This window comes from Meriones unguiculatus, chromosome 6 (genome assembly GCF_030254825.1).
Source record: "Meriones unguiculatus strain TT.TT164.6M chromosome 6, Bangor_MerUng_6.1, whole genome shotgun sequence".
Classification (NCBI taxonomy): Eukaryota; Metazoa; Chordata; class Mammalia; order Rodentia; family Muridae; genus Meriones; species Meriones unguiculatus.
The window spans coordinates 31,349,633-31,362,934 of record NC_083354.1 but is presented as its reverse complement, the minus strand read 5'-3'; the positions used below and the strand labels follow the sequence as shown (position 1 = coordinate 31,362,934).

The window sequence follows — 13,302 nt, the reverse complement described above, 5'->3', positions numbered from 1 at the left end:
GGGGCTCGCTCTGCGATGGTGTAAGGGTCCCTCCAGATAAGAGCACTCAGATTCAGTTTATAGCTAATCGAAAGTCTGTTTCAGCTGGCTGGGACCACACTCAGGCATCCGGGACATAAGTGTAGCACTGGATGCCCAGAACAAGGGGTTTATGAAAGCAAAACCCACATTCTGGCTTCCCACTTGGTAGCTGCAGGGGCAGGGTCGGGGAGAGGGGCTTCATGCAAGCAAGCAGTTTAGCAGAAGCTGAGATAAGCGATTGGCTTGGGAGGGGAAGGAGCTTCTGCATAAGCAAAAATTTAACAAGCTAGCTGGGTATGTTGACCCCAGGCTTTTAGAAGAAGGTTGGATAATTTTCCATGAGATTCTCCTTCAAGGAAATCAAATTCTAGTCAAACCTGAAATGGCTTCAGCAAGAGTACAAGATGGAGGAACCGCCTGCTCTGTCTTGCCCTGTCACAGTAGAGAGGGGAGCAGAGAAAACAGCAGTCAGTTGGCAGATACTGCCAATATTTTGAAAATGTTTTTGTTTTTAAACCAAACCCTGTGTGGCCCTGGGCATCCTGGAACTGACCTGTATAGGCCAGACTTGCTTTGAACTTGCTGCTTCTGCCTGCCTCTGCCTCATGCCATTCATTTCTTTGGTCCAGAGGAGACAGATGGTTTCTGGGGGCCAAGCCTGAAGGCGCTGGACTGACTTGATTCTGTTCTAGTTCTGAGCTCAGCATCTCACTGAGAATGTGGCTGCTGGCGTAATGTAATTACCCTTGTATTAGTCAAATGCTGATTTCTCTGCCCCCATATCTGGTTGCAATCTGGACATGGCATGGTAATGCTTATTCTCAGAATCTCCTGTCTCAGGTTTGTGGAAACATTGCTCTCCATTTATTCTCTGCTTTGTCAATAAAGCTGACCATCCAGAAACCGAGCAGAAGAGAGAATAGAGCTGCACTTCTGTTTCCGGCAAGGGGAGGGATAAAGAAGCATTCAGCCTCGAGGAGAGGTTCATGAGACAACATAAGAAAACAGCCAGAACAAGAAAGCCCTAAAATGCAAGTATCTTGAGGGTTGGCTGGGAGGTAGCCACGTTAGCTTAGAAGACTAATATAGACCAACATTGCTCAGTTATTGCGCATGGAAACTTGTTGAATAAAACTAAAGGCTGTCACTTCCTGGGTGGGATCCGGCCTGCTCTCTATCAGAGGCATCATGGGAATAGATTTGGCTTGGACATTAGCTATGCTCCTGGGCACATGTACTAGAAACTTCCAGGCTAGATACATGCCAGCTGTGCCAGCCTACAGGCCACTGAAACCCATATTCCATGACTACATGTTGGCAAACGTGAGTCCACATGCTAAAAATCCTGGAGAGGTGACAGCCCAGGTCAGACCTTGCTCCTGCAAGGATGTGGAATCTATCTGCCCGTTACCTCAGCTTGTACTGTGTGCACTGAGGACATTACCTCAGGCTCTTCAGGGGTTCAGTCACAGCGTCAAGAAAGGTCTCAGCTTAAGGATGGAGGAGTTGTTTTGGCTCTTTCATGGTTTAGGTCTCTTTCTTTAATTGGTGTGTGTGTGTGTGTTTACGTGTGTGTTTGCATGTGTGTGAGAGAGCATGGGAACATACGTGTGGATGTCAGAGGACAAGCTCATGCCTCAGTCTCTTCTTTGCTGGCACAGGCCAGCTGACTTGGGAGCTGCTGGTGTTTTGGTCTCTGCCTCTGCCTTGGAGGAGTTCTGGGTTATGGATGTGCCTGATGCTTCTAGCTTTGTGTGGGTACTGGGGATGCTGGCACGCGGCTCTGCCCACCTTGCAGGCCCTCACTGTGGCTTTGGTCCTCTGCAGAGCTTCAGACATGCCCACGGCCGGCTCCCCGCTGCCTCTCTCCACATCTGAGAATAGCAGCTCCGTCTACGACTATGACTACTCGGACGATGGGACCATATTGGTGTGCAGGAAGGACGAGGTCGTGGCCTTTGCCAGAGTCTTCCTGCCTGCCGTCTACAGCCTGCTGTTTGTGCTGGGCCTGGCTGGGAACCTCCTTCTTCTGGGGCTGTTGCTCCACTGGGGGCCCCGAAGACGGGCAACTGAGCTTTACCTGCTGAACCTGGCCATCTCCAACCTCCTGTTTGTAGTGACAATGCCCTTCTGGGCCATCTCTGTGGTCTGGCACTGGGTTTTTGGCAGTTTTTTGTGCAAGGTGGTGAGCATCATCTACACTATTAATTTTTACTGTGGAATCTTCTTCATCACCTGCATGAGCCTGGACAAATACTTGGATATTGTCCACGTGCAGCCCCTCCGCAGACCGCAGACCCGGGTCAGGAACCTGCTTCTCATTGCCGCAGTATGGACCGTGGCCCTGGCCATCTCTGTTCCTGAAGCGGTCTTCGTGCAGGTCCACCAGACCACGGACGGTGTGTGGCACTGCTACGCGGATTTTGGTGGGCATGCAACCGTTTGGAAGCTCTACATGCGCTTCCAGCAGAACCTTCTGGGCTTCCTCCTCCCGCTCCTGGCCATGGTCTTCTTTTACAGCCGCATTGGTTGTGTCCTGGTCAGGCTGAGGCCGCCAGGCCAGGGCCGGGCTCTGAGGACGTCCGCAGCTCTGGTGGTGGCATTCTTCCTGCTGTGGTTCCCATACAATCTCACCATGTTTCTGCACTCGCTCATGGACTTGCATCTCTTCGGGAGCTGCGAGGTCAGCCACCGCCTGGACTACACACTGCAGGTGACGGAAAGCCTGGCCTTCCTCCACTGCTGCTTCACCCCCGGCCTGTACTGCCTCTGCAGCCGTCGCTTCCGCCAGCGTCTGAAAGCTCTCCTGGCCGCGGTGCTGAGATGGCACCGGGAACCCGGCACTGCCCAGGCCCCTCCGTCTAGCTGTTCTGAGAGCAGCAGGGTCACTGCCCAGGAAGACATGGTCAGCATGAGTGATCTTGGGGAAAGGCAGGCTGATGAGTCCCTTAGAAAGGCCGGTGTGGGCAACAGTTAGGCCAAGTGTCCGTGCCACAGTCTGGGACTGGCACCATGCTCTCTGATGGAGCATGGCCGTGCTGCCTGGCCTGTGGTTCTCGGTGCCTGCCATCCCTGCTCACCACTGCCTCCCCCTCCATCTGCTTCCATCACCTGTGCGTCTGCGGCTTCCTGGGCCCCAGCAGCCAGTGAGGTCATCCCACTCTTGATTTTCATCCCTGTAGGGGCCATTTGGTCAGTCTGTGACCTCATCTCCTTTGCCCCCCTCCTGGCCCCTGGGTTCAGGGCACACTGGCTTCTTGTGTTTCTGGAGCTCTTCATGTTCATTCCTAGGAGGAGCTCAGTGCTGTCATCTCCCTGGGCATCTTCCTTCTCAAGACCTGCCCTTGTGAAGACTTTGGCTCATTCCTTCACTTCTGGGGGTCTTGGTTCCCGTCTCACCCTGCTGGTGAGGGAGGGGCCCCACGCCCACCCTGCTCACTGCCCTGTCCACACAATCGATGACCGTCTACACTTACCGCCTTCACTCAGTGCAAGGTTTCTGTCTGTCACACTCCCTGGTGGCTGCCTAAGTCTGGTCCACACAGGGGAGCTGCAGAGCAAGGCTTTCAGTGCCTGTGCGTGCCGAGTTCTGTCCACCCACCAGGGCCCCTTTCTCTGTAGCTCAGGGGGAGTCCACCTCCCTGCCCTGGACAGCAGTCCAGAGTCTGTGGTCTGAAGGCACCGGAGGCGCTGCAGCTGACAGGCAGCCCAGAAGGGCACAGCGGCAGGAAGGCAGGGCAGCCCAGTGCGGCTCTAACCTTGCGACCTCCAGTCTTTCCTGGGGTCTGGCCGTCAGGTTCAAGTTTTCCCTAAACGTTGTAAAACACATTCTGTGGGGAAGGCAACCCCTGAACGCATTCTGCTGGGAACACTGGGTAGCCACATGTAGAAGATCTCTGTCTGCCATCGGTACAAAGAGCAGCTAACAATGGCTCAGAGACTAATGCATGACCCAGAGCTCTGAATCCACGAGGGAAGAACACTCCGGAAACAGCTAAAGGCACCGCAGAGGCAGAGACTGTGTGAGCAGAGCGCCAATAGCCCTGGGGAGACGGGGACTGCACGAAGTGGCATGCTCCGTGGCACAGGGACAGTATTCATGGCAAGGAGACAGCCTGCAGACCATCCGGGCAGCTGGCACCTAACAGGGCCAATATCTGGTCTGAACAGGGAACAAAAGGTTGATAAACTCAAATATCCAATTAAAAAAAAAAAAAAACAAAAACGGGTGGGTAAAGGGAACCAACATTTCAAAAGCAGAAGAGATGCTCAGTAAATACAGGAAAACACCGCGCTCATGTCTGTCACGGAAGCGCAAATGGTTTCGCCCCAGCAGACCAAAGCAGTCCCCAAAGAAGCAACGAGAGCAGCAGAGCCAGAAGCTCCAGCGACCACACTATGTGTCATCACCACCAGCCAGGAAGGGCACAGCCGTCCATCAGCTGATGAACAGTGTGCCTCACACGCCATACGCACCAGAGTGACACAGCCTCGACGGAGAGGAGGAGGAGAGAAAGGAGGGTCTGGGAAGTGGCTTGAGTTCTGGGTCACTGAAGCCAGTGAGTCAGACTTAGGTGGTACCTCCTGTCTCCTCTGATTTGTGGAAACTAAGACAAAAGAGAGCACACTTGAAAGCTGGAGAGGGGAATAGGGAGGAAAGGGGGAGAGGGGAGGGGGAGAAGGGAGGAGGAAGAAAGGAGGGGGAGAAGGGAGGGGGAAGAGGGGAGGGAGAAGAGGGGGGAGGGGAGAGGAGGGGGGAGAAGGAAGAGGGGAGGCGGAGGGAGAGGGGAGAGGGAAAAGGAGAGAGGGGAGGGGGCAGGGAGAGGAGGGCACCACAGGTGGGTTTGGCCCAAGCATTGTGTAACCAGTCACAGAGACGCTTGTCAGTCTCCACAGGATGAGATCACAGACACAACAGTAAGCTGTGTTTGGCACAGAGTCCAGGCCTTTGTGTAGGTGTCCACATTTGCATGTGTGTGCGCGCGTGCATGTGCGCAGATGTTTGTGAGTGTGTATGTACCCACATACCAGTGTGTAGAAATCAGAGCACAGGCGCAGGTGCCGTTTCCAAGGTGTCACCGCCTTTGTTTTTGAGAGAGGTCTCTCCTGGCTTTGACCTCATGGAGCAGCCGAGGCTGGCGGTCCTGTCTCCCACTCAGCACTGAGATCACACCTGCCTGTGGCCCATTTCCTGCTCTTCCCTGGGGTCCTCCTCCCTGGGGTCCTGGGTTTTGTGTGGCATGTGCTTCACTGACTGAGAACCCTCAGCCCTCGGTGGACACTTTCCCAATACCCAGCACTTCTTGAGGCTCTCTGCACCCCCCACCCTCGGGGCTGTCCCGCTGCCCCTGGAATACAGCTTAGTTCTGCGCTGGCGTGTCCTCACTCATCTCAGGAGCCGTTCCTGTTAGTGGCCTGCCCTGTGCTCTGGACGGGGGCTGAGCACAACACATTCCTAGACTGCGAGGGTCGGGTCAGTGCCCTCGGGTCCCGGGTGTTGCTGCTGGGTGGCGCTGGACCCACCACAGCAGGCCGTTAGGTCACTGGAGTGTGCCCTTAAAGGGGACGATGGGACTTCAGCCTCTTTTCCTTCTCCATTCTCTCCCTTAGTGGCTTATGAGTGTGCTCCCTCCCCGCCACGGCCACCCAGCACAACCACCAGCAACTCAGAGCAGCATGTCTTGGGCTGCAGGCTCCCAAACCTGAGGCAAGATAACCCTTTCCTATTTAACATTAATGGCCTCGGTGATTTGTTGTGATGAAGCTGATTAATGCATGTGCTGAAGCACAATCTGATGTTTTCAAGGCCACAGTGACTCATTTTGAGATGGACACATGACCCAGGCAGCCAGTGGGCTGAAGTGTCTGGAAAGTGTTGGGATAGAGGCATGACAATAGCAAGGAGAGGGTGTGAGGCAAGTGAGACGGGGAAGGAGGGGTGAGTGAGCGGACGGTGGGCGATGGGTGATCCCTGCCACTGAGGCTCAGCTGGTGCTCATCCCAGTCCTCTCCCCAGGGTGGCTTGAGCCTGACGCCCAGCAGCCCCCCCTCTTGCCCAGTGGGCAGGACCTGACGCCCAGCAGCACCCCCTTACCCAGTGGGCGAGACCTGACGCCCTGCAGCACCCCCCTCTTACCCAGTGGGCGGGACCTGATGCCCTGCAGCACCCCCTTACCCAGTGGGCGAGGTCCCTGCCCCGTAGGTGCTCCCTGCCGACCAGCACACACTGCCATCTTCCCGGCCTTTCAGACCGTCTACAGAGAGCCTTCTCCAGGGAGCCTCGGGCCCAAGGCTTGTGTTTCCCCTGAGCTTCTGAAGCTCACAGACCCTCTCAGCCTGCTCAGACCTCACAGCCCTTGTCTTGCACAATGAGGTACAAAGCATGGCACACAGGAAAGGAGACTTTAGCTAAGTGAAGTGGGGTGGTGGATGCCCAGTTCCCGGAGAGCAGAGATGGCCACATGGGACATCTCCATGCTGCTGCTGGTGCTTGGAGTGGAGCAGAGGCTCACTGAGCACTTGGAGGGGGGGGTGAGGTGTGTGAGTGTGTGTGTGTGAGCTAATTTTCTCGCTGAGACCACTTAGAGAAGAAGCGGCTGCTAGCTTTAGGGTACAGGCCATCATGGCGGGAGAGCGTGAGGTGCTGGTCACACCGCATCTGTCATCAGGAAGCAGAGACATGGACACGGCTGCTCAGCTCACTCCTCACTTTATTCCTTCCTACCCCTGTCCATCAGCCCACAGTGAGGGCCGGTCTATCCACAAACTCCGTCACACGTGTGTGCAAGCTGTCTACACTCTGTCAGACCAACACTAACAGCCATAGCACAACCTCTGTTTGCCAAGTGCTCGTGGTCCATCTTGTCTACCCACTTCTTCCCATCTTCCTTCTTCCCTTCATGGTCCCTGCTGAGACACCTCACTCCACCCCTCTCTGCTCAGTCGTAGGCTCCAGCCTTTTATTAACCAATCAGGGATCTTTGGGGAGTACTCTTTACAGCATATTAGTCAACACAGGGCCCGTGTCCAGGCTGCCTCCTGATGTTGGGGCACAGAACCCGGCATCTGGGTCCACCACGCACAAGCCTGACCCTATCACACCTTCCCCACACTTGTTCCCAACCTGTCTTAGCGCCAGCCAGGCATACCACCAGGCGGCCCATCCTCCCAGCCAGGACCCCTGTGTTTCCTGTACCAGGACGCTGAGGTCAGGGAGGGCAGAGTAAACCTGTCAAGGCTGGTGGCCAAGCTTCTACCGTGTGATGCACATTTAGAGAGTTGGCAGGCAGAGGGAGGGGACAGGTCATCATACTCTGATGGAGACTCAAGGGTACAGCTGGGCACACTGGCCTAGCCCAGAAGTGCTGTGTCCCTTTCTTCATTCCTGCCTCTCTTACCTCCATCCCCCCTCAGAACCTCCAAAGCAAGAGCCCCAAAGGGCTTGAGTCTGGGCCTGGAGCAGGAAGAGCAAAGACAGCAACGATACCTTAGGGTGCATAGACAATGTATGGGAAGCTGTGGAGCCCCCCCCCCCCGCTCGTCTCAGATGGGAAGATGTAAGTCAGAGAGGGCTTCTGGGAATAGCTGGCCCTGAGCACTCGGGCCTCTGCTCTAGGGACAGCTCCACGGCCGAAAACAGGGAGAGATGAAGCCACTCAAATGACAGGTGTGTGACTGTGGGTCAGCAAGAAGAATGGTGGCAGCCAAAGGCATGCTTTGGAAAGGGCAGTGGGTGCTTTGTGAACAGAGGGTGAAGCTGTCAGGCCTGGTGTGTGGAAACAGGCAGCAGAGGCCACAGGCAGCAGAGGAGAGCAGGAAGCAACCATTCAGAGGCCTTGTGGAGCCTGAGTGCACAGAACCCGGCCTGATTGTGAGGGAGAAAGGGAGGTTTTGGTGTCTGCTCTGGGTCAGGAGTGAAGAGGGTTCCCGAGCCAAGAGACAGGGGTCAGGAAGGAAGCCCTGAGTATGGGACAGATGCTGAGTTTTTCACGGACCAAGCATACCTGAGGGTCTGGGTGATCCCACAGGGAGATGGAAGGCATGGGGGTGGAGAAAACCACCCCAGGGCTCTTCCTAGGAACCGTGAGGAAAAGATGCAGGAGGAGGCACCTTGAGATGGCTTCCAGAAGTGTGCCAGTTCTCCAGGCCTGGCTCCTGAACCAGCAGACTCTGGCTTAGACCACTCAAAACCCCCGCAGAGTCTGATGCCAGCGCCACAAGAATGCAAAGCCCCTGCTGAGACTCTCTGGAATTGTTGATGTGTGAGTTGTCAGGAAACTCTGGGCTAAGGGAAACATACCACAGAACAAGCCTCAACTTTAATCCTTTGCTTTTGGCACACTAGGGGTTAACAGTTGCTAGCATGGCTTGACTCCACTGAGCACCATCTCCAGAGTCTGAACTCACACCGTGTGGGGTAAGGGCTTTGAGTGAAGTGGGCAGGAGGCAAAATTCACAGGGTGCTGTTTGATCCTGGGAACCAGGCTGTCCTCCAGGAAGAGTGGAGCCCGGGGCAGTGCCAGCGCAAACTCAGCTGGCACCTGGGTGCTCATCCCCAGAGGGCGGTCACGCAGAAACCACTGGAGGGAGGGCGTCTTACAAGGAGCATGACAAGCCTATGAGACATCTAGGGCAAGGGAGCAGGGATGCCAGGGAGTCGGAGGAGCGTCCCAGAGCCGGAGGGATGGGTGTTCAGTGCTGCTCTGGCCTGCAGCGCCGGGTCAGGCCCGAGCTCACTGCGTGGGCTTCAGGCGGTAGCGGAAGCCTACCTCGTGGCTGGGCTGCGTGGTGCCGAAGCCCCAGCGCCTGGGGTCAACGGGGGGCACAGGTGTGTCAGGGTCCACTAGCTCAAAGTCAAAGTACATCAGCATGAGCAGGATAAAGATTTTCATCTCACTGAGGGCGAAGAACCTGCCAGGACAGATGGATACGCCTGAGCCCCAGGGCATGGAGTAGTAGTGGATCTTCTTGCCTGACTTGTAGAAGTCCACTTTCCGGGTGCCATTGGGGTTGAGGAAGCGGTCGTACATGAAGGCCGTGGGCTCGGGGTGGATGTCAGGGTCCATGTGCACTGACAAGTAGGGGAAGAGAGCCACCTTGTCCCCACGCCGGATCTCGTACTCCTGCCCGCTGGCTGTCTCTAGCACGTAGTCCTTTTGCACCTCTCTGAGGAGTGTGGGGCTGGCTCGCAGGCGCAGGGCCTCTTCCATCACACTGTCCAGCACTGGGGTGCACTTCAGGGCATCCAGCTTGAAGGTGAAGGACTGCTTGGCTTCCAGCCTGGCCTCGCCCAGGACCCGGGCTGCTTCCTCTTGGACAGCCCTCATGGCATCCTGATGCTTCAACAGGAACATGAGCACCCAGAAACAGGTTGGCCCCGTGTTCCCCTGGGAGGCCCAGAGCATCATGAAGTTGAATTTGTTCTGCATGGAGGCAGCTGTTCCTTGCTCCCTCAGAAACTGAAGCATGGAGCCTAGCCACTTACTCACACCGTCCTTCTCCAGGTTCTGTTCCACAGAGAGTCTCTGGTGGAAAAAATGTTGCAGTTGGTCAACTTCTTTCCACTCCCGGGGCCCCAGCAGGGAGTAGGTAAACCTGGGGAAAAGAAGGTCAAACCTTCTGAACTTCATGAACAGCTCATCGGCCTCACGCAAATCCTGCTGCTTGTCCGCACTGTAGCCAAACAGGCTCAGGAAGCCAGCCTTGAACAAGACACTATAGCAGAAGCGAAAGAGGCCGTCTTCATGCCAGCAGTGGGCGTGAAGACTCGGGCCTGTGGGCCCGAGCATCACCAAGGACAGGCTGTCCAGCATCGCCTTGTTGAGGCTCTCCAAGCCTTGCCCCATCAGGTGCTTGGTACTGGCCGAGTGAATCATGTGGTGGTCCTGGCTAGAGGCCTGGTATCCGAACACCTTTAGCACCAGAACTTCTGCATACTTCACGAAGTCTAGAGTTTTCTGTGTGTTCTTAATGATGGGGCCGAAGGAGAGGGGGTCCAGGACGAAGGTGAAGAACTGGCCGCCCAGCTGCACAGTGAACACGTCCCCGTGCTTGGCTCGCATGCCCTTCAGGAACTCAAACATGTCCTTCCGGAAAGCCAGAGCATGGCCCAGCCAGGGCACAAGACCCCTGTCCAGAGGCGGCTCCCTTGGCCTGCGGCGCCTGAGGAGCATGGACAGACACAGGTATCCCACAAGGCCCAGGAGCAGGGCTCCCAGCAGCGGGGCCCACAGCACCATGGCCACTCCCGCAGGCTGAGCTCTCTGCAGTGCTGGGATCGCTTTATGTAGCCCTCAGGGTCGGCAGTGCAAACACCCGTGGCCTTGGACCTTGTTCTGTGGCTGCAGATATGTTAAATAACTCCAGTTTGCTGGCACACGGAGAGAAATTGTTATCCCAGTTTAGCACATGACACAGCCAAATCTGGTCAGGGCGGAGGAGGGGCAGACCAGAAAGCAGGTAAGAGAGAAGCCTGGGCGTGTGGTCACGTGCGTGCCAGCTGTGTGTGCACGCTGCTCTGACCTCTCAGACTCAGGCCTGGCGTGTTGTCTCTGTGCTAGCCTTGAGCCCACCTCTACGGCTGCTCACGCTCTTATTCACTTACAAATCAATCTATTCACTAATTTAATGTACACATCTTTCATCTTTGAAACTGATTTTTAAAGTGTGTATTTGTGTGTGTTGGGGGAGCACATGCCTGACACCCTTATCTTCTGCTAAATCTTCACCTATTTTAAGACTTTTAAAATGTACCTCTTTCTCCCCTTTAAGATGATTTTATCTACATGCACATGCCTGCTTAATGTATGTGCACCTCAGGCACGCCTGTGGCCAAAAGAGGGTACGGGATGTCCTGCTCAGGAGCCACCTGGTGTGGGCACTGGGGACTGAGTTTGGGTTCTCCGTCAAAGCTCTTAAGTGGTGAGGCCCCTCTCCAGCCCCTGTGACTTAATTTATTTGTATATTTATTTGAGGCAGGAACTCTCCCTGAACTTGGAGCCAGCGACTGCCTTCACTGGCTGGACACTGGGCTCCCAGGGTCCTTCTGTCTTGGCCTCTCCATTGCTGGGGACTGCGGGAACACACCAATGAGCCTAGCTTGAGCATGGGAAACCTCAGATCCTGCCACCACGGGACATGCCTTCTAACAAGGCCACACCTCCTGATAGCGCGACTCCCTACGGGCCAAGCGTTCAAACACATGGGTCTGGGGGGGGCATCTCTATTCACACTAACACAGTCCTATTGGTGCTTTTGGGGGCAGAAGAGAGAGCTCACAGGAGCACTCAGGACAGCGTCTGGCTTAGCTTAGCGCTCTCCATAACTTTCTTAGCCTTCTCCTTTCTCAGTGTGTGCTGTGGTCCCTCCCCTGGCCCCATGGCAACTGTGTGTCCTTGTCTGGGCATTTCTTTCCCTGTGGTTTTTAAAGATGCTCTTGCTGGGTCACGTTTGCTTCTAGCTCTGCGAGCACCACCTCCCCCCCCCCGCAGCCTGGCCACCATGACCAGCAGCGTGGTCCGGCGGCCGCCTCCGCGTGGCCTCACCGGCCAGGGGCTCACAGTGGCCAGCAGCCCGATCTGACCCTGTCGGTGCAGGCGGCACTTGAGCACCAGCCCGTGGGCAGCTTGCAGCCGGGCGTGGCTGTAGGGAGAGGACACACACTCAGCTTGGCGGGGCCAGCGGCAGCAGGCGCTGCATCCTCCTGCCTTGGGCTCGGGGAACACACGTGCGGCCCAGACCCGGCAAAGCTGGTACATTATCGCTCCTGCGGGCTGTAGAAACAGCTCTTATTTCAAAAGAAATACCAGCCTCTGCTCCGGAGTGAAATAGGAGGGACCAGGGCCCGGGAACACAGCTTCAGGATGCCCGCAAACGCTGTGCTTCAACTTGTAACATTTAGTGTCGTCTTTCTGGGAAAGAGCAGAGAACGCTCGTTTTGAACGAAGCAGCAGGCAGGGTTAGTGGGGTCCTCTAGCTGGTCTCAGATGCTGACGCTCGGGGGCCTGACAGGACTGGAGGCCACCAACAGCCACCTAGGGCCAACCAAGTCCACGGGAGCTGTGGTCCTGCAACGCTCCTGTCCTCCAAGCCCACTGACGGTCTAACCAGCCAGTTCTACAGAACACGGACTTCCTGTTGTTAACGTGGCTCTCTCTGCCTGGAAACGCCTAAACTATTCATGCCGTGTGGACTGTGCTTCCTCTGCCTGGAGGAGTTCTCCCAGGCAAGGGGCAGGAACCACCACGTTCTGCCTCCAGGAAGTCCTCCATGATTGCAATTATGGAATGTACTTAAGACTATCCTGTCTCCCGGCTTTAGGGCTGAGTATACGTCAAACACATCAAGCTGCAGTTTGTCCTGAAGCTTTAGCGCACGGAGCACCCTCTCCCCTGGAGTGGCCTCACTTAGCCAGTCAAAATGCGTGAGTACGTGTGTGCGTGCATGTACGTGTGTGCGTGTGCAGGGGCATGTATGTGCGTGTGTTAGGATTTCTATAGCTGCAATAAAACAGCATGACTAAAGCGACTTGGGGTGAAAAGCGTTTGTTTCATCCTCCAGGTCAGACTGCATCACTGGGGAAGCCAGTAACTGGGTCTGAGGCAGGGCCAGTCAGACTCCACAGCTGTGGACTTTACCATCTGGCGAAGGGGAGAGAGATCAGCCCGAGGCCCAGACACACAGCGCAGCCCTGCTAAACACTGCAGACAGAGTGTGGGAGGAGGTGCGTGCCGGGAGCCACGCTGGTCCTGTGACTGAGCGGAGACCGGAGGACAAAGCCACACTGCTTTAAAGGGCGCTAAAGGTAGAAGCCGTTGGCTCAGCTCAGGGGTCAGCGCAAGACACACAGAGGACGACAGACTTTATTCTGGGGCCAAATGAGTGACCTTGGTCCTGGAACACAGATTTGGATTGCCTTAAAATATTTCAATGTAGTCCTGGTTTTGTAGAGTTTTTATAGCAAAGGTCATGTCCCTAGAGACTTTTCAAATACCTTGGTGAAAACATTGCTAAGGAAGGAGGCTGCAAAGGGGCAGGCTGTGCTATGGGATCAGATGCTGAGGAGGAGGAGGAGGAGGAGGAGGAGGGGGAGGAGGAGGAGGAGGAGGCTGCAGAGGAGCAGGCTGTGCTATGGGATCAGATGCTGAGGAGGAGGAGGAGGAGGAGGAGGAGGAGGAGGAGGAGGAGGAGGAGGAGGAGGAGGAGGAGGAGGAGGAGGAGGAGGAGGAGAAGGCTGCAGAGGAGCAGGCCGTGCTGTAGGATCAGGTGCTTTCAGACAGTTTT

The 13,302-nt window shown here is 55.8% G+C and overlaps 3 protein-coding genes across 3 annotated transcripts in view; 2 read left to right on the top strand and 1 right to left on the bottom strand.

The window, feature by feature from the left end:
* Positions 1-1,858: 1,858 nt before the first annotated feature.
* Ackr2 (atypical chemokine receptor 2) lies at positions 1,859-4,277 on the top strand. The gene has a single exon (XM_021647424.2). It carries the CDS (start codon positions 1,859-1,861, stop codon positions 2,996-2,998), a length of 1,140 nt encoding a protein of 379 aa, XP_021503099.1. The 3' UTR covers positions 2,999-4,277.
* A 4,040-nt stretch (positions 4,278-8,317) lies between these two features.
* On the bottom strand, positions 8,318-10,404 carry LOC110554660 (7-alpha-hydroxycholest-4-en-3-one 12-alpha-hydroxylase). The gene has a single exon (XM_021647417.2). It carries the CDS (start codon positions 10,257-10,259, stop codon positions 8,754-8,756), a length of 1,506 nt encoding a protein of 501 aa, XP_021503092.1. The 5' UTR covers positions 10,260-10,404; the 3' UTR covers positions 8,318-8,753.
* Positions 10,405-10,622: 218 nt separating this feature from the next.
* Positions 10,623-13,302, top strand: part of Gask1a (golgi associated kinase 1A) — a 44,571-nt gene continuing 41,891 nt past the window's right edge. Inside the window, exon 1 of the mRNA XM_060385021.1 lies at positions 10,623-12,442. The gene's annotated coding sequence lies outside the window, so the exon portion shown is untranslated. The remainder of the gene's footprint in view (positions 12,443-13,302) is intronic.

Excerpts from the sequence above, each read along its gene's own strand:
- Ackr2 (XM_021647424.2), top strand. The coding sequence starts at position 1,859 with ATGCCCACGGCCGGCTCCCCGCTGCCTCTCTCCACATCTGAGAATAGC.
- LOC110554660 (XM_021647417.2), bottom strand. The coding sequence starts at position 10,259 with ATGGTGCTGTGGGCCCCGCTGCTGGGAGCCCTGCTCCTGGGCCTTGTG.